Raw genomic sequence first — 27,223 nt, 5'->3', positions numbered from 1 at the left:
ATAAACAGTTTTTTCTTTAAATGCGTAAAGGTTATGTAAATCAAAGACAATACTAAATAATTAGTAGATTTAGTATGTATGATATCGTAAACTTAATAACTAAATAAATACTCCAATTGTATTGGTTTCAGATGAATCAGGAACGAGTCAGGATCGTGAAAGGTTCGCAGGTCGGGCTCTGTAGTGACTGACTCCAACAACCAAGCCCCGGAGCCCGTGGGACGTCTTGCAGTCTTATTTAATCCGCTGTGCAATTATTGCCAAGTGCCTCATTAAACCTTTGATCTGTTTTTGTTACTTTTCTCTTGGTTGCATAAATTTAATTTGGAAGCATTGTTGAGTACTTCAATCTCCATTATTCTGATGGCCTTACGCAGAGGACTTTATTGTAGATATGAAATTCTAATGATCTCTTTAAATGCAATATACTTATAGAATTGATACCCTTCGAGGCGGCAATGCTTGGTGCTTCACTCGACCGCTGTAAATAAGAATCAGATGATGTATTGCCGTCTCTATCTCGCGTGCAACGTCTCCGAAACCGTGCGACGAGGACAGAGATGTCACAGAGCTGTAAATAGGAAACGTTAGGTGTATGAAGTGTTAGGGCTGTGACACGAGCCGCTATCGCGGCGCTAGTGTAGCGAATAATAAATTATTTTTATTTCGTTTATTATACTGTATATGTCTTAGGGGGCGTCCATAAATTACGTGAGGTGTTCAAGGGGGGGGGGGGGGGGGGGGGTCGAATCAAATCTCATTTAATCTTTGTTGGAGAGGGGGGTCTCGGCAAATATCACGCCATTCTTTTCTGATTGAAAAAAAAAAAATGGGGAAACGGTTGACCCTAAATGCTCTGCAACTTCCCGCTAACTCCATACCTAAACGCTCAACATTTCACTTATATTGTTTAGTCGTAAATAAAAGCACGAAGCAATATGTTTTTCTTTTTACAATAACAATCCAACCCGTTTACGTAAGAAACCCACATTTTGAAAAATCTCACGTGTGATTGGGGATGGGGGAGGGGGTTGAATAAAATCTCATGACATCTCACCAGGGGGGAAGAGAGTCACAGAAAATTTAAAAAAACACCTCACGTAATTTATGGACGCTCCCTTAACGAGAACGACTCTGCCACGTAACCAATTTAGTTATTTCACTAACTGTAGTTAAAACATTAATTAGAAAAGATATGAATTAGTCATTATCGCTCGGTCTGTTATCAAAGTACATTCGGTTTAATAGAATGCGCATTAGGTTATTTGTTAATTTTACATTTTGGTTGGAAACACCATTGCGATGATATAGGGTATGTTATGAATAAATCTATTACGCAACCTACGAATTGTCTTTCTATTTTTATATAATTTAAAACATTGATAATTATCTGTTTTTGGCTCGACCTGTTTAATTGTATTACAACCACAGCTTATAATGGCCAAATATTTAAAAAATGAGTATTTACAATATTGCGACAGAGATGTCCTTCAAGCATCTGATGAGGTAATGTTGTTAACATTAATATTCTATGTAAATGTTTGTTGTATATATTCAGACATTAAAGTTGTTGATATTTCTATATTGTTTCATTTCCAAGAACGGATATAACTTACGGGGAGAACTTAATTTAAAATTAAGGACTTATTAATGATGCGATATTATAAATTATTGTGCGTTTTGTAAAGTCTTACTGGGGGCTGTCATAAATAAATTACCTTTTTGGCGCACGTTCTGGTATCACAACCTTGGGAGAATAGGTCGTAAATTAGTAAATTGACACCCCCAGTCAAGGACTGCCCAAGACTGCCGCTGTTTTCCCCGGAGCCATGATAGACGTTTAGAGAATTAATTAAAAATTATAGCTCACTTCAAACAAAGCAGGTCACATACACACATCACAAACTTATGAGTTTAAACTATGTGTGATGATGGAATTATATTTGAGTATTCAATTATTGTGTCTCTTAACAGTGTAATAAATATAACAATAAAAATACAGAACTGCCCTGCGATTCTGTAACTCACTTCACGAACTCACACAGCGGTTTTCGCATCGGCGGTCGGTCTCAAATCAGTCGTGAAGCAGTCATTTTATGATTTGGCATTCTGATAAACAATAAACTACAAGCTCCCACCTTTTCAGAATGACATAATTTTATGTTTCATTATTTTATTTTTTTTCATATTTTTATTATTCTTCTTTTTAACTTCCCGCTAAGAAAATTGAAATATTTCGAAAATCGAGTTTTTAACAGATGTTGACGTTTAGAGGTTCTAGGAAGCCTCCCCGAATGTTTCCGCGGTGAAGTCCGTATGGATAAATTTTCATAAAAGTAAAACAGCAATAAAAAAATGAAGGAACGTTAGAATTCGAAAAATAAATAATCCTATCCATAAACCATCTAGGAAAAATTTCGCATCGAATGGTGGTAGTTTCATGTCGATACGATCAGTGGTTTAGGCGTGATTGAGCCTCAAACGAAGACCATTTTCATTATATATATATAGATTATAAATTTACAACTCACGTCACGGTGACCACGTACGCTGTAAAGCACGCGAAACGTCGGATAAATTTAAAATTATGTTAAATAGTGGTAAATTTATAATAATACATAAGTTCAATCCGAATAAACAGTTTTTTCTTTAAATGCGTAAAGGTTATGTAAATCAAAGACAATACTAAATAATTAGTAGATTTAGTATGTATGATATCGTAAACTTAATAACTAAATAAATACTCCAATTGTATTGGTTTCAGATGAATCAGGAACGAGTCAGGATCGTGAAAGGTTCGCAGGTCGGGCTCTGTAGTGACTGACTCCAACAACCAAGCCCCGGAGCCCGTGGGACGTCTTGCAGTCTTATTTAATCCGCTGTGCAATTATTGCCAAGTGCCTCATTAAACCTTTGATCTGTTTTTGTTACTTTTCTCTTGGTTGCATAAATTTAATTTGGAAGCATTGTTGAGTACTTCAATCTCCATTATTCTGATGGCCTTACGCAGAGGACTTTATTGTAGATATGAAATTCTAATGATCTCTTTAAATGCAATATACTTATAGAATTGATACCCTTCGAGGCGGCAATGCTTGGTGCTTCACTCGACCGCTGTAAATAAGAATCAGATGATGTATTGCCGTCTCTATCTCGCGTGCAACGTCTCCGAAACCGTGCGACGAGGACAGAGATGTCACAGAGCTGTAAATAGGAAACGTTAGGTGTATGAAGTGTTAGGGCTGTGACACGAGCCGCTATCGCGGCGCTAGTGTAGCGAATAATAAATTATTTTTATTTCGTTTATTATACTGTATATGTCTTAGGGGGCGTCCATAAATTACGTGAGGTGTTCAAGGGGGGGGGGGGGGGGGGTCGAATCAAATCTCATTTAATCTTTGTTGGAGAGGGGGGTCTCGGCAAATATCACGCCATTCTTTTCTGATTGAAAAAAAAAAAATGGGGAAACGGTTGACCCTAAATGCTCTGCAACTTCCCGCTAACTCCATACCTAAACGCTCAACATTTCACTTATATTGTTTAGTCGTAAATAAAAGCACGAAGCAATATGTTTTTCTTTTTACAATAACAATCCAACCCGTTTACGTAAGAAACCCACATTTTGAAAAATCTCACGTGTGATTGGGGATGGGGGAGGGGGTTGAATAAAATCTCATGACATCTCACCAGGGGGGAAGAGAGTCACAGAAAATTTAAAAAAACACCTCACGTAATTTATGGACGCTCCCTTAACGAGAACGACTCTGCCACGTAACCAATTTAGTTATTTCACTAACTGTAGTTAAAACATTAATTAGAAAAGATATGAATTAGTCATTATCGCTCGGTCTGTTATCAAAGTACATTCGGTTTAATAGAATGCGCATTAGGTTATTTGTTAATTTTACATTTTGGTTGGAAACACCATTGCGATGATATAGGGTATGTTATGAATAAATCTATTACGCAACCTACGAATTGTCTTTCTATTTTTATATAATTTAAAACATTGATAATTATCTGTTTTTGGCTCGACCTGTTTAATTGTATTACAACCACAGCTTATAATGGCCAAATATTTAAAAAATGAGTATTTACAATATTGCGACAGAGATGTCCTTCAAGCATCTGATGAGGTAATGTTGTTAACATTAATATTCTATGTAAATGTTTGTTGTATATATTCAGACATTAAAGTTGTTGATATTTCTATATTGTTTCATTTCCAAGAACGGATATAACTTACGGGGATAACTTAATTTAAAATTAAGGACTTATTAATGATGCGATATTATAAATTATTGTACGTTTTGAAAAGTCTTACTGGGGGCTGTCATAAATAAATTATCTTGATGGCGCGCGTGCTGGGATCACAACCTTGGGAAGAATAGGTCGTAAATTAGTAAATTGACACCCCCAGTCAAGGACTGCCCAAGACTGCCGCTGTTTTCCCCGGAGCCATGACCGACGTTTAGAGAATTATTTAAAAATTATAGATAACTTCAAACAAAGCAGGTCACATACACACATGACAAACTTATGAGTTTAAACTATGTGTGATGATGGAATTATATTTGAGTATTCAATTATTGTGTCTCTTAACAGTGTAATAAATATAACAATAAAAATACAGAACTGCCCTGCGATTCTGTAACTCACTTCACGAACTCACACAGCGGTTTTCGCATCGGCGGTCGGTCTCAAATCAGTCGTGAAGCAGTCATTTTATGATTTGGCATTCTGATAAACAATAAACTACAAGCTCCCACCTTTTCAGAATGACATAATTTTATGTTTCATTATTTTATTTTTTTTCATATTTTTATTATTCTTCTTTTTAACTTCCCGCTAAGAAAATTGAAATATTTCGAAAATCGAGTTTTTAACAGATGTTGACGTTTAGAGGTTCTAGGAAGCCTCCCCGAATGTTTCCGCGGTGAAGTCCGTATGGATAAATTTTCATAAAAGTAAAACAGCAATAAAAAAATGAAGGAACGTTAGAATTCGAAAAATAAATAATCCTATCCATAAACCATCTAGGAAAAATTTCGCATCGAATGGTGGTAGTTTCATGTCGATACGATCAGTGGTTTAGGCGTGATTGAGCCTCAAACGAAGACCATTTTCATTATATATATATAGATTATAAATTTACAACTCACGTCACGGTGACCACGTACGCTGTAAAGCACGCGAAACGTCGGATAAATTTAAAATTATGTTAAATAGTGGTAAATTTATAATAATACATAAGTTCAATCCGGATAAACAGTTTTTTCTTTAAATGCGTAAAGGTTATGTAAATCAAAGACAATACTAAATAATTAGTAGATTTAGTATGTATGATATCGTAAACTTAATAACTAAATAAATACTCCAATTGTATTGGTTTCAGATGAATCAGGAACGAGTCAGGATCGTGAAAGGTTCGCAGGTCGGGCTCTGTAGTGACTGACTCCAACAACCAAGCCCCGGAGCCCGTGGGACGTCTTGCAGTCTTATTTAATCCGCTGTGCAATTATTGCCAAGTGCCTCATTAAAACTTTGATCTGTTTTTGTTACTTTTCTCTTGGTTGCATAAATTTAATTTGGAAGCATTGTTGAGTACCTCAATCTCCATTATTCTGATGGCCTTAAGCAGAGGACTTTATTGTAGATATGAAATTCTAATGATCTCTTTAAATGCAATATACTTATAGAATTGATACCCTTCGGGTCGGCAATGCTTGGTGCTTCACTCGACCGCTGTAAATAAGAATCAGATGATGTATTGCCGTCTCTATCTCGCGTGCAACGTCTCCGAAACCGTGCGACGAGGACAGAGATGTCACAGAGGTGTAAATAGGAAATGTTAGGTGTATGAAGTGTAACTCACTTCACGAACTCACACAGCGGTTTTCGCATCGGCGGTCGGTCTCAAATCAGTCGTGAAGCAGTCATTTTATGATTTGGCATTCTGATAAACAATAAACTACAAGCTCCCACCTTTTCAGAATGCCAAATCATAAAATGACTGCTTCACGACTGATTTGATTGAGACCGCCGATGCGAAAACCGCTGTGTGAGTTCGTGAAGTGAGTTACAGAATCGCAGGGCAGTTCTGTATTTTTATTGTTATATTTATTACACTGTTAAGAGACACAATAATTGAATACTCAAATATAATTCCATCATCACATATAGTTTAAACTCATAAGTTTGTGATGTGTGTATGTGACCTGCTTTGTTTGAAGTGAGCTATAATTTTTAATTAATTCTCTAAACGTCGGTCATGGCTCCGGGGAAAACAGCGGCAGTCTTGGGCAGTCCTTGACTGGGGGTGTCAATTTACTAATTTACGACCTATTCTTCCCAAGGTTGTGATACCAGAACGTGCGCCAAAAAGGTAATTTATTAACGCGCCAAAAGGTAACTAATATTGACAGGTATTTGAAGTCAGTTTCATTTTTCTAAAAGACATAATATTATTATTAGTTTTTTTATTTTTATTGCATTTTTTTTAGGAAGAGTTATTTACATAATAGTGCCTTTTTAGGGGGTCACTAAATGCTGACAATTTAATTCTATAATAGCTACAATAGGCAAAACTATTAGTAATAATTTAAAAAAAAATTGTTTTGGCGCATCATAATAAAGTTCTGACTGAAATGTTTAATTAGTTTAACAAGGGTGCTAATAATAATGTGTAGATGGGAAGTAACAAAAAAAGGCACAATTTGTTAAAAGTTTTAATGTACATCAACTATTATTTGTATAGAGGTAGAACATTCTACTCTTAAGTATAAAGTAAATTGCTAACGTACGAGCATACAAATAAAATAATTTCATAAATTGCCGGTAATATCATCTATAGGCGGAGTCTGAACCCGGTCGGTGACGGACAAGTACGAAATCCCTTCACAATATAAAACGATCATTTAATATGAAAAACACACAAAATATTCCTGTTTGTCAATAATAATAATCTTTTTAAATAAATGAATATTTTATTATAGGCATATTTACGAACCGTACATTTTTTTCGAAAATAAAATTATCACAGAATAAAATATGAAACAATAAATGATGGCAACTCGTCCCTCGCGATCGAACAGAACGACCAACTTAACAATACTTAGCGAATACTGAATATTATTTATACCGAATTAACTTATGTTACGTACATATTTTGACACAAACCTCGAGGAATGTTGCCCGTTACACATCTAATATACAATTTAGTAGGTCGCGTTAATATTATATAAACGAAAATATGATCCCGCATCTCTAATAAAACCTCAATCGTTTGGACGTTTAGTCTAATTATTATGTCTCAAAAACATACAAATCCTTAATCTACTTTAACTCTATGGTTCCGACAACTCAAGTATCGGCGAAAGGCCACAGCCGCGTTGCTTTCTTAAAAATTGAATCTGTATACGTTAAAAATATCGCTTTGAGAAAATACGTTTGTAAATTGATCTGAAAAAGATAAAACTAGTCTCGCAACACGTCTACGTCTTTCCGCCGTACATATACATCTTATATACATTACACCTAGTCTACGCTACCTAGCTCTATACAAGATACGTGTAAACGTGAACACATTCAATAAGATATGGGATTCAGTCCGCTCCGAAGCGAACGCTCGTATGGCACAGAATTCAACCCACAGTGATTATTTTAATGTATAAACTAATGCCCTTCTGTTCGATTTATCACTGTGGAAATGTTAAGTAAAGCGAGAAACGATTACTATAAAGCGTTTACGTATATCAGCGTTAAAACTATAAATTCGTACAACTAATTCATATAAGCATGAAATGAACTAGAAGAATTAAAATATACTGGTCATTCTGAGATCTGGTCGTGATCTGGTAAATTATTGAAATGTTTTATGACATCTTAACGTCAAAAAATCTGAATTTAACTCTAACTTATACATCAAAATTTCTTCACTCAAATGAAGTGAACTAAGCGAGAATGTTTTCACATATAAAGTAAATCTCATATAAAATGTTTTGTTTTAATAAATTAGTATAAACTTGGTATATGTCACAATGAACACTATAGTTTAGCCAACCCAACCTCAGGTTCGAGCTTTTAACCATTTCATGTATTTTGTACAGGTTATTGTTGAATAGTTTATAACATTGCGTGGAGTCAACTCCTGTTATTATGTCGAACACTACAATTAGTTTGTATTTATGGTAAAGAACTAGTGCTCGGGTTCCAAAAGGATAATAAATCAGACAATCACAGTAACCGAAATCAGTATACAAAAATACAATTTCACATCAGCTGTGATTGTCCGAGTCCATGGCTCCAACCTCTTGTTAAACTTCCTTACCTTAATATAAGGTCGGATGGAGGACGTTATAAAGAAGGAATGTGCCACGAGGGGAGAGTGGGGCCCTCTTGTGGGGGAGACAGCAGTGACAGAGGGCCAGGGGAAAGGGGGGCAGGGTCGACGGGCGAAGCCAGAGCGTCATCGACGGGACAATCGCAGTCGTCGGCTCGCTCGTCCCGGAAGTTCCCGTAGTCGTCCGTGAGCTGCGCGTGACGTAATACGCATACGTGACGACGCACGCCCGTCCATCGCCATCGCTCTGGAAACAAAAGCATTTTATTAATTATTTTTTTACCTAAATGTTACATCTTTACACTGATGAGATAATTACCATTCCTATATTGAAAATAAATAGTTATATAATGTATTATAGGAGAGTGGAATGGAGTGCATACTACGAAACATATTTACGGGGACATAAAGTGTTTCAACAAAGATTCAATAAGCTATATATCCATTTTCCATTTCTAAAAATCATAAAAAACATCAAAACTACTTGTGTATATATAAATTTAATTTATGTTAATTCTGTCTATACAGACCTATATTAAAATAGGTTTTCTTACAAAGTTTTAATTATTAAATATATCATTACCTCGACTCAAATCACCATCAGCAATTAGTTCTTCATTCATGAGTGCAGATAAAGCGTCATCAGTGTGCTTAGAGTCTGAAATAATATTAAGTTTCATTCAGTCATTATAATCAACAAAAGAGGCAATATTTAATTATAAATACAGAATAATAACTTGTGTCAATATTATTATTTAGCCCTCTCAATCAAGAACTCTAACAAGTAGATACACCAATCATCTCATTAAACATCTTTATGACTTACCATAGTCTTCCTTGATTATTATCTCTTCTTTAAATGCTCCAGGCGATGCAGAAGTTGGAGTAGTGGGTGTGGCAGGTGCAGTGGGGGTGGTTGGTGTAGCAGGGGGCGTAGGGACAGTGGCCACACCTCCTGACACGCACGCGTCGCCACTGCTATTGGAACTGCATTCAGGGCTGTATGGGGCCATCTGAAAGCGATACATTTACTATTATATTAATTGTATAAAGTTTCTCCAGGCTCTTTAAAACCTAATAATCTATATAATTAAGATATAATTTGTCAATTGACATACCCGCAGGCTACGCCGGCGTCGTGGTGTAACTTCAGCCATTTTATAACTACTATCCATTGCCCAGTAGGAACCTTTGCCAGGATCATCTTTACTTCGAGCTACTTTCATGAAGCATTTGTTTAATGAGAGGTTGTGCCTTATTGAATTCTGAAAATATTTTCATTACAATACGTAAACAATACACTTTAACGATTCTTGCTACCCTAGTTAATATTTACTGGTAATTTTACCAAATAGAAATACATAATAGCAAAATAGACTTATATACTTATAGACTTTTAATTTTACTAACTTTAATCTGATAAAAATTATAAAAAGAACAAACTATAGGAAACCCTGAATTACTAGTAAGAGATTACATTCAGCAACAGAAGTTATAATATTCCCTTTTTCTGTAATTATAAACATTCTTTATCTTTTCTTTTTTTACTTCACCTCAATTTAGTTGAAAAATTTACTTCCAATTGATCTTTTTATTTACTAGAACTTACCATCCATCCTTTTCCGGCTTCTTTGTAATATGGAAATGCATTGCAAATATAATTGTATATTTCATTAAGGGTCATCTTGCCATTTGGTGAGCTGCTAATTGCTAATCTGATCATGCTTGCATAACTATAACAAAAGTTTACATTATTGGGAATAACAGGAATTTTGAAAGCACATTTGAAGAAATTAAAACCAGCCTATTCATGTTAGGTAAGTGTTTGAAATATTTTTTTTAATAAGCAATTCTATATGTGAATCTGTAAATCGTGGAGAAATTACTAACATAGACCAGTATTATAAGATATGAATGACATCATTTTATTTATGTAAATAAAGTATAAATAGCCCGAAGGTTTCTGTGAACAAGGAAAACTTAAACTACCTGTAAGCTGGCTTAGGATGTTTTATTTTATTAGCATTTAGCTTTTCCTCAATTTCCTTGTTATTGTTTTCCTGTTGTAGACATAAAGGTTGCACATCTTCATACAGAAAGCGGGGAATGGGCCCGAGTGGGCTATGTCGCGGTGGTCCCGGGCTGTACGCCGGCAGCCACTCTACCCCGGGAGAATCACTCATTGTTCAACATATACGCACTACACATCCAAATCCTTTACCGCATCATTCCTCTAGTTGGTTATAATAATACGCCACAGAGCGTTGAAACATCGACCGTGGGCGTTATTATTATGTTCGTGCTACCTCCTCAAAACATTTTCTTTACTTCTCATTGTGAACATCAATCAAACTCAAAGGTCCTTGGTGCGTCAAATACGGGCACTTCCAGAAAATTAATAATCACGGCAAAGGTATAGTTGTTAATTTCAAATAATTGCACTTTCAAAGACGTAACACTAAAAAAGGATAAAAATAACGTAAAAAACTAAATTAAACGTAATTTTCGTAAACTAGAAATTATTATGACATTTGAGGCGCCTACAACAAGGAAAATGGCGTTACACAGACGATAACAGAAATCATAGACAAAAGTCTATGAACTATAGGTAAAATATAACTTCAATTATGGTAAAAAAACAATAACACTAGGAGGTGGGAGTAGATTTGAAGAAATTAAAACTAACATGAACCAGCCATTCGAATTATATTTAGATTATCCTATGCCAAGTTTATAAGGATTTATTATTTAGCCCGTGCAACACTCGTGCCACTTGAACATCATGCAAGTGTGATCAAATTCAGTAAAAAATATTTCTCAAATTTTTTAGTAGGTTTTATTATCTTAACTTTTACGAAGAAAATATTGTTATATTGCCGGAAAATATTTTAGAAAAAAAATTATATGACATTTCTTGTAGTATTCTATTTATTTGGTATGTATATTTTTATTCAAAAATTATATCAGATTTTTCGAATTAAATCAAGTATATTTCAACTTAAGGAATAATCCATAACAATTGCAACTTTTTTTCCTTTTTAGTTGTCAGTGTGAGTTAAATTTTTTAAAGTTTACATTTTGGTATATTGTGAAATTTTGTAGGCTCACACTGATCGAAGCGCCAGCTGCCACTACTATTAAGTAATCTGTGACCGCCAGGCGCCAAGTGCCAACGGCCAACTACATCTTTTAAAAATTGACAGTTTTTTCTAAGTGTCGGTGTGAGTCAGTTGTTTCATATGTAATTCTTGTTACGAGTTTGTTGTTAAACAAGTTTCTTATATTTTAAATGCTGAAAGATAGTTCAACAACTTGTTTATTTTCGTGTATGTAGTTCAATAAGTGCAAAGTATGACGACGCAACCAGAAGTCGGGGTTCCCGACTTTGTTCTTCTGGACAATTTGACTACGGACAAATTTATTGAAAATCTGAATCTCCGGTGAGCCTCTTATTATTTTTTTTTCATAACTTGACATACATAACATTATAAACATTTTGGTTTTGAATACTAAAATATACGAGGATTTTTGTAATAAAACTTCATATCAACAGAGTTCATATTTTGAATGAATATCAACACTTGTGTAAATTTTCAAAGAAAATTGCTTTCATTGTTGTACATATTTATTTATATTTTATTAAAATACAGTTATTAAACTTTTATTTCAAATATTTAAAACAATAGTGTGCAGATACTAATGTTTTTTAATATTTCTTTTCAACAGTAATTATTTTTAAGGTTTTATTTCTTGAGATTTTTTATTCAAATAACCTAACATACATAATTTTTTTGTTTCTATAAACTTTTCTAACTCTTATAATATAAGATTAAAATAGTTTGCTAATCAATTAAAGTAGTTTGTTAGATATCTCTAGCATTAGTTTTATAGAGCCCTTACATTAAGATTCTCTTGCATGTAAAAATATTGGATTTGACATACTGGAGTTACAGAGCTAAGTCTTCACCCTGAATCTTAGGGTTAGTCAAAGAAATCAATTGAAAAGTTTTTATGAGGAAGTCCCATGCATCTCTTATTTCTTTTGGGAAAAACAACAGCCCTGCGATTCTGTAACTCACTTTTTGAACTCACACAGCGGTTTTCGTTTGAGTTACAGAATCGCAGCTGAGATAAAGTTACATAGAAAAATAATACTAATATAAAGATTATCTAACTGTGTCTTAGATAATTCATAAATATTAATGCTGTATTAATTTGTAAAATAATACTTCACCTATAAAAAGTGCTAAGGATAAATAATTGTTTCATAATATAAAACATATACTATGTGTATTGTAATGGTATAAAAAATGACTATTAATTTTACTTGAAATATGAAATAGTTACAGAATTTAGATGTTCTCATGGAATAAAGGTATTCAAAAGGTCTACTTATAATAAGTCCACAGGAAACTATTATTTAATAGTCAAATTTATATACATATGAGTATGGTTGACTAATTCTGAACTTTTAATTCATTTGATACATATATATAACATTCAGAAACTAAATAATAAAGGAAAACTATGGGAAATTACTAGTTGATTTTGATTTAAGTAAGTACTATGTACATTAGAGAGTCTAATTCTTTAAAAGACGTGTATTGTTTACGCGCGAACGCGATGATGGCACCGTACGAACAATGGCGCGCATTCGACGTGATGTCATCTTTCAAGGTGTTGATGCGTCCTTTCGTTTTCCTCGTCTTTGATAATTGCACTTGTTGCTCTATATTATCACCTCCATTTACAGATGCCCATGGGCTGAATTTTATTTAGTGAAAAAATATGCGACAGCGTCATTTTTTTGTTTCTTTCAAATTTGTTTTGAACACAGTTCGTATGTGCACATTAAGTTGTTCTTTATTACACGTAAGATTAAAACAGCTGCTTCGAAGCTTCGAACACTAAAAATATTAACCTAATAACGAAAACTCGAATAACGCTGTGTATAAACGGGCAAGGGTTGTAATTAATTGAAATTATGTAGACGCAACAGATCAATCATGTTTATGTAACAAGCCACAACATTGCTTAATTCCTCGCGTGTGCCATACCGGCTGTTCCATGTTATCCGAACCCCTTTGTGGCTCGCCGCTTAATTACTAACTCCGTTTACGACTTTAGCAATATCTCTAGCTAAATATACTTAGGTTGCAGGCCTTTATGTGCCATTCGATTAGATGAAAGACTAACGTAACGCCACTAGCGAAAACACCGTAATTTAGCTATAACTTCTTTTCCTTCCCCATCAATTTAAATCGGTCCATTGGATCGTTTGTAGTAAATCGACAGACGTATTTGCTTTCACGTCATTAGTATAGGTGTAATACTGTAATGGATCCTTAATGAATGTTGCACAAATATGAATTGTTTCTATCAAATCTAGGAATCTAGAACGAGTAGTCTCTCACGTACTATGTGGATTGTGCAAGTTATAGCTGCAATGATGATATTTTTATATTGATCACCTACGATACTTTGTGTTAACCTAGTACAATTAAATAATTAGTTTTATTTTCATGGTAAAAATGAACTAGTAAAATAACAAATTACTCATATAAGGTAGATATTAAAATTTTACAATGCCAACAGCGATTAAAAGCATCACGAAGTACAAAATACCAATCGATAGGAATGTTATCAACCTAGGTACTTACCTAGACGTTCCTATTTGCAGTGGCCAGTTCTTATCACACCATTATCACACAGGTATTCGTGCTGAACACGTAAATTACTTGTTACTCATCCATATTCTTTCGCAGTTGGAATAATATATATATATACGTATGTTTTATACGTCCATCTTCATAGCCGAAAATGAAATCAAACCTAGGTTAGACGGATACACCAAACATTTTCGTATATGTATAGAATCTGTCTGGGAAAGGAGACGCAACAACCTCCAGACCGTGACGGTTGTGGGACGATTCACTCTAGTGCAAAACTTGACGTTTAGGTCGAACTACTACGAAAAGCTACTGCGAAAACTTCTGAAATAATTTTTTTATCATGTCATGTCTTTTCTCTAGATAATATTTGTTGTTATACTCTAAAATATGTAAGATTTAAAGTAACGTAGGGGGCGTTTTACGTGAAGAGCATACAGCGAAAAAAAAGTGAGGTCGTAGAATTTGTTCATATTCGGGTTAATCATACCTCTAGTTGGTATGAACGCAAATTCGTAAATTTTTTTAATGAATATTTCAAGTTATGGAACTTAATGATAATTGAAATTCCGAGTAAATTTTTTGTGGGAAATAATTAATTTTATTTGCAATTCGTATAGATCTTTCTTTCCAATTTTCGATTAGAAAATAAATTTTGAAAAATAATAAAATTTGAACTCAAAAACTTTTTTCCTACATGAATGTACATTAATCTTCAAAACTAGTAACCATCCCATTATGGATTTTCTAGTGTACTTAAAATATAGTTTGAGCTTTTTTTTGGATGAAAAGAATAGAAGTCAAAGTTTTTGAGAAACTCATTTGAAATTTTTACTTCCGATTTTAGGTTTTAGGAAATTATATTTTTTTTTTCTTCGAAATTTATATAATATCTATACGGATTGAAAAGCAGTTTTTTTAGTTTTTTCCTATTATAAAATCTACTCCAAAAAAATCTGAATTTCAAGTAGCATAATTTTGGTCCCATAACTTGAAATATAAACACCATAAAATTCTACGACCTCACTTTGTTTTCGCCGTCCGTTTCACGTGAAATGCGTAATCCCAAGTTTGTCTCATTTGACATACGGGAGTCATAGCTCGCGCTAAGTCTGCACTCTGAATCTTACACACTTTGGTATTTATTAATATAACTTAATCTGCAAATACTGTAGGGGGAAAGTTTTATTCGCATTGTCTGTATAATATTTATAACATTCAACACTAACTTATCTTAAGACTTCGAAATATCCGTGCTGTTCTATATAATAATGCATAAACATGAAGACACTCAAGGGATTGTAGCGCCAAATTTTATGAGGTCACGGCATAAAGATGCGAGAAATGAACTAATTTAACACAACACATTCGGCTTCATGCTCTGATACGCCTAAAAAGGTCAGACAATGAACTTTAGCGAATACGTGACTTTATCATCTTCTATGCTCATTTACCAGCATAATGCCCTTTAATTTATGAAGTATTTGGTGATTGCCCACTTTTTAAAACTACTTATCATAAAGAATTTGCTTTCCAAATGGGCTGGCAAATCACCCACGAGTTACTGGAGTTGTTGATGTCGATTGACAGCCATTTTAACTTTTTGGGATATTTTTAACCCCTTCTGGAAACTTATATGTATTTAGTTAGTTAGTAATAAGTGGTAATAAGCCTACGTATATTCTTAAGAGTCTTATGGATAGAGACTTATGGATATTAAGTGAACGTATCCAATGAATAACATCACGCCTTGTTAATGACTTGTAATGAAGTGTGAAATTACGTATCAACTTTTTGTTTAATTTTTGCGAAAAAGCAATCAAAAACTGTCATGACAACACAAAGTTTGTGGTTATTGTATTCAAATTATATTTTTTATGTATGGTTTTAGGATCTTGGTTATCACTCAGATCGAACTTTGTTTGATCCCAAACGATATCTTTCTTGTCTTCTTGTACTTTTTTAATATGCAATAGAGCCTTAGCAACAAATAAGATGTCGAAATATGTTTTTTTTTAATTAGGTAATTAAACTTTTCAGTATGTCATGTGAGACTTCATTTTATATTGTTTTATAATAAAGCTATTGATTGTTAATGGCATCTTTGCTATCACTTGTGACTTTCGATAACTCTCTTAATGGAGGCGTATTCATTACTAAGAACAATTAACCCGGCGTAACGGTCATTGACCTTAATACATGGCCATAATTTAACCATTCATTAGACTCCACATGACCGACTTAACACCTACATATGAGCTACTTTGGACCGGTAGACAGGTGTAGGTCGAACTACTCGTAATGTCCACAAAATCCACGCATTCCTCAGTTAAACTATGTTTCTTTTTGTGTCATTTTGTACTTATAGGATTTATTAAAAATCTACAACAAAACTGTATAAACCGTAATTTGTATGCGACCGCTATTGATTTTATTATCTATTATTCATCTAAGTCAATAAACAGAATTCATAAAACCTACTTAACTGATAAAACAGATTAAACTCATACGTGTTGATAATATAAAGTATTTGGTTTCAAATCTTATCATGGTAATACTTTAATTTATTTACAATACAACATTTATAATTCAGTTCATGCTATCGAAAATGTAAAGCTAAAAATAGTTATCAACACAACACAACAGATCACCATTTCCTTAGCGCTTTTATTTATTGGGAAATTTATTAATACGCAGTAGGAGGTGTGTAGGAAGTAAAAAAATTTGCTCTACAAATAAATCTACATATTAATAAAAACAATATTGGGGGAACTATGACATAATCACTCAATAATCTATCCAATCTGTTGTAACAATTTAAAATGTCGCAAATTACTTTTTAGTTGAGTAGGTATATCTAATGCCCCTCAGTATTATTTTGCTACTTTTCTCGTTTACGGTACAGGCACTTAGGAACACATCAAGAGGTCACACTACGACTATTTCTCTTATTTTGTTAAATTGAAACCATGCATAACTCTATTATATATGATTTCATGTTTCTTTGGATAAACTCAACACTATACTTTATTTAGTAAAGGCCTGTTTTTCTGTTATTTAGTAAAAGTAATCGTAAGAAGAAAAGGTTAAATTGTGAGGAAATTCTTTAGATAATTATTGTGTTTAAAAGAAAAAAGTTTTTTTGTTTGTTTATCAACTAAGGCTAAGCTGGTAGTATTCTAATCGTGTCGTGATATTATTTAATACAGTATTTTGTTTCCATTACTAAAATAAATAAAAGAGCTCTTCGATGTTTAAATAAAGTTATTACAAAAACACCTTACACTAAAAAGAAATCTTCAGTAGTTGCCTCTGCAGCGTACCCATCCTACTACATCCTATCTCTTGCCTACCTCATCCATCCTGGCTACATCTCTGTGCTAACTGTGTGGGTGCATTACTATTAAAGTGAAATAAAACCCTACTAAGATTCTCTAAGTAGGTAACTTAAACAATAGTTCTAGACTATGATATACAGGTGTTCAAAAAGTCGTGGATCAAACGCAAATTGGGGATAGATGAGGTCATCTGCTGCAAAAAAAAATTCTACGGGAGGTCTCTAAGCTCAACCCCTGAGAGTTATAATTTATTTTGCGTTTTTATAAGAAAATTGACTTCTTTTACTAATTCTTATTAAAATTCGAAAAAATCTACGGCCTGTATTTATTTTGTAATATCCACTAGATTAGTACTGATGAGTTCAAGTGCGTTAGACATAGTATTTATAGTTGTTTATTGAGTGTATTGAAGATAATATTTAGTTATACGATATAATTTTTTTTCAAATCATAATTGTTTGTTTACTTCGTACCCCACTGTGAAAAAAAATTATTCTACCGAAAAGTGACGCTGTATTACAAGTTTTGGCGCATTTTATAAGGATTCTGAGAAGGTATTACACATGCCCATGAGTTGCTCTAATATATTCTTACGACTTTTCGTCGATCCACGACTTTTTAACCACCCTCTCTATATACGCTATAGAAATATAGATTGTAATATTTTTTTTGCCATCTTAAAAAAAGGCCATTATAATCTAAATTTTGAAACTAATATTTGTATTTGACGAAACAGTCATGAATAATTATTATTTATTTGGCATAATTATTCCTTACGATCTTATTTTATTATACAAAAATATATCCTATATATACACATTTATTGAGATTGTAAGTGAATAGTCTTAAGAACGATAATTATATAGGCCACATGTTATAGTTTAATTTACCAAATAGTTTATACATACAATATGATATATGTGGTACCTGCAATGAGTCAATAGTAATACGTAATCATACTCGGTAAATAAACATTTAAAATGATTCATATTATGACGTAAGATTCAAATATATTCTATTACAAAATGTTAAACTGTAATTCTTAGAGTACAAAATATATTTGAAGACTACTCTCTCATATTTAAAGTAAATTTTCAACGCCATCATTAATTTAGAAGTTATAGCGACCAATTTCGTCATAAATGGTACAAGATAGTAAAAGCATTAACACGTGGTAGGAAATTGGCTTTGACCAAGAATACCCAGTCACTTCCTGAGTTGAACATCCTTATTATGTCTTGGAGATTTGGGGCAAACGGAACTCTTTATCTACACCTTTAGTTCGGTGTAGGTTATAATCAAGTTTTAGCTGTGAGATTAAGTCTGGTTCTATTAATATTTGCACGAACGTCATTTCCAGAATTCTGTTGCTTTAGTAAGATTTATCTATTTCTGTCGCTATAACTCTTAAGTTAGATATTTTATTACGTTTGTAAACCTTACTTCTGCCAAACCGAGGTACCTCTTGTATTTCTATTGTTAAAGTCCGTTTTGTTATTTCTTATAACTAAAATGAGTGTAACAACCTATGTTCTATTTAAATCCAATTGCTACGTCGCTGCAGAATAAAACTACCGCTATCGTAAAACTCTATTTTTGTGAACACGTTGATTTTCTCATTCATTCACTATCCACCAGATGACCATATATCATTTAGAATAATCATATATTTCAACTTATCTTAAATCCATATAATATGTACAATAAAAAGTTAGAAAATAGATGGTGATCACAAAGATTAAACAATACCGCACCAAGCTGGTATTTTCAAATTCATGTTTTTCATCCAAATCAAAGGTTCAGTTCTATTATAAATACATAATATTATGAAAACCCAAACCCACGAATTGTGTTCGTCTGTAAAACTCATTGTTTCAAACATTACCACAATACAGCCTCGGCAGACTACTTTTGGGTAGTGACGATACGCTTTCTACCACTGCTTGGTATGAACCTCACGTCGTGGACGTTGCCGGAGGTCAGCAATGCAAACATTCTGTAAACAAATGCCTTGAACCATGTTTGTAACATCGATAAAAACAACTATATGAGGATATATTCATAACGAATACTTGCTTATTTTTCAACTCTACCTTTGGTGTGGAACAGATCGAACAGTATATCATATGCTCCATAGAGTTGCGGAGTTTACATCACTGCTTAGTGTATATGTACAGCAAATAACATTTTCGTACCCGAAACCGTTTGAAGACTTATTTGATCGATTTTTAACACTTTAATTCATTGAATAATAGCTATAGCTAACAACTTGCTTGCTGCATCGAGCAGTGTTGGCCTAGTGGGTTCAGCTTGCGACTTTCATTTAGGGATGAAAGTCGCAAGGTCGTAGGTTCGATCCCCGGCTGTGCACCAATGGACTTTCTTTCTATGTGCGTTTTAACATTCGCTCGAACGGTGAAGGAAAACATCGTGAGGAAACCGAATATCTTAGACCCAAAAAGTAGACGGCGTGTGGCAGGCACTGGAGACTGATCACCTACTTGCCTATTAGATTAAAAATGATCATGAAACAGATTCAGAAATCTGAGGCCCAGACCTAAAGAGGTTGTAGCGCCACTGATTAATTTAATTAACAACTTGCTAACTAATTACACGTCTAGTTTTGACATCATAGTGATAATCCGTATCAAAATAATTATGAAAAGATTTATTAGAAGAAATCAAAGACTATTTAGTACCATATAAAATGTGATCAGGTTTTACATTATCTATAGATCAGATTATTATAATCTCATTTAGTGCTTGTGTAATATTCAGGTATGAAATATAATTAACTGCAAGATGTAACAATGTTAGAAATAAACTCTTAACTATTGCCCACTCATAAAAGGTGTCAGAAGTAGTGTATTGTAAAGACTATCTTATCGAACCTTATCAGAATTCACCTGTGCGATACCGTATTGATAGATATATCACTTGTTATATTGGAGACACTAATAGAGGAGTAAATTTTTAAAATAAACAGTTACATAATAATATAGTTATTAAACGCAGCTTATTTATTAAATAACATATAAACTATTTCAGTTATTTTTATGGTATAAATTAAACTGTAACTAAATTATCACCCAATAAAATATTAAGCTGTTTTACGACTAGGTTCATCTGCATATTAGATTGATAGCGTGTAAGTGAATGATGTCGTTCTTAGATTATTGTGTCTTAGTCATCATCTGTTTATATATTTTAATTTTTGTATGAATCATCGCTAACGATGTCCTGCGAATGGTTATGTCACAATGGGGCATAGAATATAATCGATATTGCATGTCTACTTGGTACTTTATAACAAGGTTCGAGGTATGGTAGGTTTTTGTTTTAACAGTAAATTGAGGATTCATTGTTTTATTTCCTATGCTAAAACATTTTATGCGTATATGAACTTTTCTTTTTGGCGTTTATTTAACTCTAGCGACTCGGCCGGCATCGAACAGGCGACCGTGACCTGCGAAATTATAAACCTAAATCGAATGAATAGTCTTTTTCGTGACTTTTCTCTTTTCGTGTTAATATGCAACTCACAAATAAAGTGGCTTTCTTCAATTGGTAAAATAATTTTCGAAATCGGTTGTCTAGTTCCAGATATAACACCCTACAACCTGACATAACAGTGAACATAAACAGCGATACATACGTAACAATTTATCTCCCGCAAAGATAGGGTATGCAGCTGAGGATGGGATAGTTTATCTCATTTAACATACCTCTATTAAAATATAACATAGAATAACGTTAACAGGAGTCACTAGACGGCTGCCAACTGCTAAAGCTACTTGCTAGATTTGGCGCTCACGTATTATTGTAAAAGTGAAAAGTCTTTTATTTAGTTTTAGTTTTTGATATTGAGTATTAATTTTCTCATATGAAACCGAATCATCCAAAACTTTTATTGCATTAAAATTAGTTTCGTACGTATGTCTAAAAATAGCTATAATAAAATAGCGCGAAATAAGGTGATTTTTGGCAATAAAAGATCAGTGTAATCAATTGTTTTTCTTTTTTAAAAATTCTTGTAGTATTACGTGTATGCGTCACATTGATGTGTTTAGCCTCCGTGGGCCGCGGCCGGTTGCTCTTGAACTACAAACCGGCCGCGGGGTGACGTCAACTGCGCGCGCGCACCTCAAGAAGATAATATGCTGTTTATATATTTCATGTTCATGGTCACGAAAGGCTTTAAATATTTCCTAATTCCATTAATATGTGTTATCTGAATGAATATGTTTTAATACGGTAGAGATAGAAAATACTTTGTTAATAAATGTCTAAAGTCATTGTATATTATATTTAATTTTATAAAAACCTTGTTGACTCTTAAAACGAGTACAAATATAAAGACATTATAATTCAAGGTTTTTAAATGTAAAAGTTTACTGTGCATTGAAAGCAGCACTTATGCATGATATGTGATGTGAGGATTATGTTAGCGAGTCGAAAATATAGGTCATTTAAAAGAAAATAAATTGCTTGGTATTTAGGTCAGTCCTCGCCAACGTCGCTGAGAGCTTAAGGATTCAATGCCGTGTATTTATATCTATGAAGTAACATTGAGCTTTTTGAATTAATTCTAATGTTAGTAAACTTTGGTCTATGCTGTGCTGCCCTAGTTTTCGAGATGTTCAAATATTCACATAGCACCACGCTCTAAAGACAAACAAAAGCATACCTTACCTTAAGGGCTTACTAGACTTACAAATAAAAATAGTATCATAGAATAAATACTCATTTAAAAAAAAAAGTAATCGGTAATCGACAAAATACTGAAATGTAACTTACGGGTATATTATGTATAGGGTAATCCTATCAAAGGTCACCTACATACCTATCTCATTCGTAAAAGGTACCTTGACTGGTCTGTGAATGAGGTTAAAAGCTTGTAATTATTGAAGACATATTTAAAGATGTTTTAGTCACACATAAATTCAGTCTGCCTTTCTCATGAAATGTTATGTCGGCAAGGTGAACGACCGAAACTTATGAATTTTGGCACGCGAAGCAACGTAAGCCTTCCGATATACTTGTAAAAGGATCTTTTGTCACTAAGAGAGTTCAATAATGCACATATGTAATGGAAATATATGATTACTATTTAAGTTAAACTAATTAAACACAAGGTAACGAACGTTGTAAGGTTTGTGACCTAACGATTCTCATGTTAACATATGTATTATTTAGTTTACGTTGATATATTTTTGACGCTTATTATTATTAGCTTATTTGAACAATTATAAAAATCGTATGAGCGTGTAACATTAAAAACTATCATTTAATAGAACGCAAACCAACGTTTCCTAGTTGTTCTTAATTTATACATAATGTCATAAACACAGTTGTGATATAACCTTTTATAGATCTTGGCCTTAGATTTATCTTTTTCATTGATTTTTTATAGCCTAGCCTATAGGTACTTGCCGATTTTTGGGTGTAATACATGCCGACATAATGTTTTTTCACCATGTGAACACACGTTCATGTTGAACACTACTCATGAATAAATGTAATAATTTGATTTCAGATTTCAGCACAACAAAATCTACACATACATTGGTGAAGTGTTAGTCTCAGTGAATCCATACAAGACCCTTGACATCTATGGCCCGCAGCATATGGCACAGTACAGAGGCCGGGAGATGTTCGAAGTAGCTCCACACGTGTACGCTGTTGCAGATGCATGCCAGAGAGTTCTGCGTCAACAGGTCCTAATTTATATCAATTTAAGCTATCTATTAACCTTAGTCCTTTAAAAAAACCTTTATACCTATTATATATAAAGAAACTCGGTAAAGGCTTTTGAATTTAGTGGAGGAAAATTGCGTTTCATTGAGCAATTTATATATGTACTAGTAGACTCGGCCAAGCGTTGCTGTGGCTAAAATTTTTGTCATATTACATAGTAGTAAACTATTTAAGAGAAACGGCAGGAGAATACCAATCCACCATGTTTTTTAGTGGTTATGCCATTAAATTGTAGCTTATGTGAAACGTTGGTACTTTCAACACAGCGTCATCTGTTAGAATTGTGACTATCAAATAATAAACAAATATTTTGCAACAAAATAATATTGCGGGTATAAATTGAGATGTAAGCTCATCTTTTAAGTTGGATCAAACTACACACGGTGTGCAAATTTGATTGATATCGGTTCAGTAGTTTAGGAGTCCATAGCGGACAAACAAAGTGACACGTAATTTATATATATTAAGATAAAGAAACTCGGTAAAGGCTTTTGAATTATGCGGAAGAAAATTGCGATTCATTGAGAAATTCATATACTATGTGTCTATCAGCAAACATGTACCTTTTAACAAAAATTTGTTACCGCTCTTACGTCTTGAATATGAGATGCAATCTAGAATAACCAGGCCATTCGCATTGACTTTAGTGTTTAATAGTGAACGCTTACATTGTAAAGCAGAAACACTGCATTTAACTTACAGTACATAATATCATACCTTAACCTCAGAAGTGCGAGCCGCAAAGTCATTTATACCTTTAAAGTGAGTTATCAACATTTGTTGTAACAATGGTGCGGCCAGTCGGCACTTCTACTGTTTATTGTTTAGTGCCCTTTGTGTCTTGACTTGTGCTCACCACAAATTTTACTTTAACGACCTATCTTATATTATTTTTAAGATATTTTTATTATTTTCCAGAACAGTTATAGTTATTTCAGCAATTACTAGTTCATATCTTTAACGCAATGGAAATATAGATTTTAGAGTAGTATTAAATTTGAAGTTACCTTCACGTTATGTTTCTCTGACTCTTGACATTATAAGTACAAACAGTTTGTATGACAATACTTGGCGATTAAAAAGAGTGGCGGAAAGTTTCTTGCCAGTTCTTCTTACCCGGTCTACGCCCTTGACGCCTACGCCTTGACTGGTAGTAAATGTAAATTTACAATTAATTTAACTTGACGATTCAAAAGTGTACTTGGTTACCCACTTGAATAAAGATATTTGAGTAATGTATTAAACCATTAATCATTTATTACGAGTTTGTTAATTAGGCGTAGCGTGATAACTCTATAAGATAGCGTTGAAATCAATTAATTAATATACAGTTATTTTGTTATTAGTGTAGGAAATAACTTTTATAGTAATTCTACTAAGTTTTCCTGTTACATCGACTATAATATGCGTTAAAATAATGTTAACTAGAAGAATATACAATAGACTTTGTTTTAATAAATTATACATTTATTTAACTCATTTTACATAGCCTTTGAATATAGAAATTGACTGTCACAACTTTATTTCCAGGGGAGGGACACGTGCGTGTTAATATCTGGAGAGTCGGGCGCGGGCAAAACGGAGGCTTCTAAGTTTATAATGAAGTACATAGCCGCCAATACAACCCAAGTGCACAGGGAATATATCGACAGGTAATTAGTTAATAAAGATGAGGGTAGTTGGGTGCGTTGTGAGGAAGCCCACAGACCCATAAAGTCGACGGCGTGTGTCAGGCTTAAATCAGAATCAGCCTGATCCCCTACTGGCCTATTAGAAAAAACAATTGATCACAAATCTGAGGCCCAGACCTAAAGGATAACTAGCTAATAAATTTCCACATTGCTTAATTTTAGCATCTTACCGTACCTTTAAAAATAATATTAAGATCGCTTAAACACCCCATAGGAATTATCTCGTAAGAAAATATTTTGATTGCTAAATCTCAATGGCTAATATACTCGGTAATATTTCAGCATAATAATCATTACCATTTAGACCAAAAGAACGACGGTATAAATCAAATGAAAAACATATCTAAGAAATATCTAGATTTTTTTATCGCCAGTTTCGCCAATACTAAAAATATATAATTATTATTCTCATCAAATTCTTTTCAGAGTGAAGAACGTTCTAATACAATCGAACTCGATCCTGGAAACATTTGGAAACGCGAAAACGAACCGTAACGACAATTCCTCTCGTTTTGGCAAATACATGGACATTAATTTCGACTATAAAGGTGATCCTGTTGGAGGACACATAAGCAACTATTTGTTAGAAAAGAGCCGGGTCGTGGGTTTGCAACCAGGCGAAAGGAATTTCCATGCCTTCTATCAGGTTTGTACTTCTTACCTTAATAAAACAAATAACGTAACTTTCTTTAATTTGTAATCATATTTTTTGTAACCATTTATTTTTACTTCATTACGCAAAAAATATAATTATTACAATGAATGCTATGGACTATTCTACGTGTGTATCATAATACGTGTTATGTTGATAATCAAACAAAATAATACGATGACGTGATGCTCATTTGTTTTAGCTCCCTATACATGTTTTTTTGGCTATGATCACTGTATCTCTAATAATAGTCTAACAATCGATCGATTCAATTCTTTCGAAGAAGGAAAGTATCGTAGCAACCCTTTGCCCTATTATATTTCCTTGATTTTTCTTTATACTAACCGTGTTCTGTCTGAAACACGCCGTTATTATTTGGCGGTTGTTTTGCGTATTTTGTTCTTACACGCGACGCTGTTTTCCTTGCATAAACAAAACGATCGAGATTTGAATCCCTTACCAATACAATTGATTCACCGAAATTTATGTGTGGGTGGAGATTATCGATGCAACGCTACATTACTACGGCTGTAAGTCGGAACAAGGATTTATTTAATCTGATTTCCTATGACGAACTTTGTTACGCATCCCAATAATAACTGCTATTGAAACCTACTTCCTTAGATTCTCTGATCAGATGGTCGGCGTTCTAGCGTTTAATATAGGTAATATTCCCCCTATTCGGGGTTCGATCCCCGGCTGAGATGAACATCGATGTGATGAGCATTTGGTGTTGTGCTTAGGTCTTGGGTGTTTAAATAGGTATTTATATGTCTATCTATCTATAATATGTATGTATATCCGTTGCCTAGTACCCATAACACACGTTTCACCAGCTTAGCATGGGACTCGGTCAATTGGTGTGAATTGTCTTTATTTATTACCCTGGAATTACACGTTTCTCTTAATAAAATTGCAAGTTTAAGCGATTAGTAAAAGTGCAATTGGTTCTAAAGGACTATGCCTTTCTCTGAATTAGTCAGGAGGAAAATGAACCATATTTTACTAATAACTTTCATTTCTGTTCTTTTTTATGATTGGACAATTCACACTAATTGACCTAGTCCCATGCAAAGCTGGTGAAGCTTGTGTTATGGGTACTAGGCAACGGATATACATACATATTATACATAGATAGACCTAACACATATAAATACATATTTAAACACCCAAGACCGAAGCACAACACCAAATGCGCATCACATCGATGTTTGTCTCAGCCGGGGTTCGAACCCGGGACCCATGGATTCGCAGTCAGGGGTACTAACCACTAGACCAATGAGCCTTTAGCTTGGTTTTGTGAACGTAAGACAAGTTCATTTACACTTGAAATTTGGTTTGAAAACAAATCCAAGTATTTAGAAATAAAATGTCTACGAGAGAAGGATTTCTAATGTCCGATTGTAAGACGATCTAGATAACAGGTAGGGACATATTTATCAGAAATCTAATCTTGTTTCGGCCTAGTTGTTTGTATGATTTGCTAGTGATGTAATTCACTTCATACAGCTAACTTAACTAAAAATTGTCTGTTTTCCAATTTTCTTTACAATGTATCTAACACATGTAATTGTTTAACATATGTAGTTAAACAAAATCATTGTGCAATATGAAAACAGTATAGTGACATCATTGTATAGAAATTGTGTCAAAGCCAAACCTAATGGTTGGTCTATGTTTAAACAGCGACTTAGGGATTCAGCGTACGTTTTCTTACATATCATCTATAACAGTAGTGACTACAGTCAAAATCGGTTATAACGACATCGAAGAGA

The 27,223-nt window shown here is 33.6% G+C and overlaps 2 protein-coding genes across 2 annotated transcripts in view; one reads left to right on the top strand and one right to left on the bottom strand.

Annotated features, from left to right (window-relative positions):
• Window positions 1–6,715: 6,715 nt before the first annotated feature.
• Window positions 6,716–10,910, bottom strand: LOC125048918 (forkhead box protein I1c-like). Its single transcript, XM_047647878.1, has 6 exons — window positions 10,331–10,910; window positions 9,951–10,074; window positions 9,460–9,606; window positions 9,168–9,354; window positions 8,925–8,999; window positions 6,716–8,588 (listed from the first exon to the last, which is right to left on the bottom strand). The coding sequence occupies exons 1-6, from the start codon at window positions 10,522–10,524 to the stop codon at window positions 8,356–8,358; spliced, it is 960 nt and encodes a 319-aa protein (XP_047503834.1). The 5' UTR covers window positions 10,525–10,910; the 3' UTR covers window positions 6,716–8,355.
• A 589-nt stretch (window positions 10,911–11,499) lies between these two features.
• Window positions 11,500–27,223, top strand: part of LOC125048787 (unconventional myosin ID) — a 31,174-nt gene continuing 15,450 nt past the window's right edge. The window contains exons 1-4 of the mRNA XM_047647669.1: window positions 11,500–11,781; window positions 22,885–23,065; window positions 24,636–24,757; window positions 25,223–25,442. Coding sequence (XP_047503625.1) covers window positions 11,693–11,781; window positions 22,885–23,065; window positions 24,636–24,757; window positions 25,223–25,442 — 612 coding nt within the window. The 5' untranslated portion in view covers window positions 11,500–11,692. The remainder of the gene's footprint in view (window positions 11,782–22,884; window positions 23,066–24,635; window positions 24,758–25,222; window positions 25,443–27,223) is intronic.

Source organism: Pieris napi, chromosome 4 (genome assembly GCF_905475465.1).
Source record: "Pieris napi chromosome 4, ilPieNapi1.2, whole genome shotgun sequence".
Lineage (NCBI taxonomy): Eukaryota > Metazoa > Arthropoda > Insecta > Lepidoptera > Pieridae > Pieris > Pieris napi.
The sequence above is the reverse complement of the archived record's forward strand: the minus strand, read 5'-3'. Positions and strand labels throughout refer to the sequence as shown.

Excerpts from the sequence above, each read along its gene's own strand:
- LOC125048918 (XM_047647878.1), bottom strand. The coding sequence starts at position 10,524 with ATGAGTGATTCTCCCGGGGTAGAGTGGCTGCCGGCGTACAGCCCGGGA. Across the intron at positions 10,075-10,330 it reads CATCCTAAGCCAGCTTACAG|TTATGCAAGCATGATCAGAT; the intron begins GTAGTTTAAGTT and ends CTTTTGTTATAG. Across the intron at positions 9,000-9,167 it reads AATAATCAAGGAAGACTATG|ACTCTAAGCACACTGATGAC; the intron begins GTAAGTCATAAA and ends ATATTATTTCAG.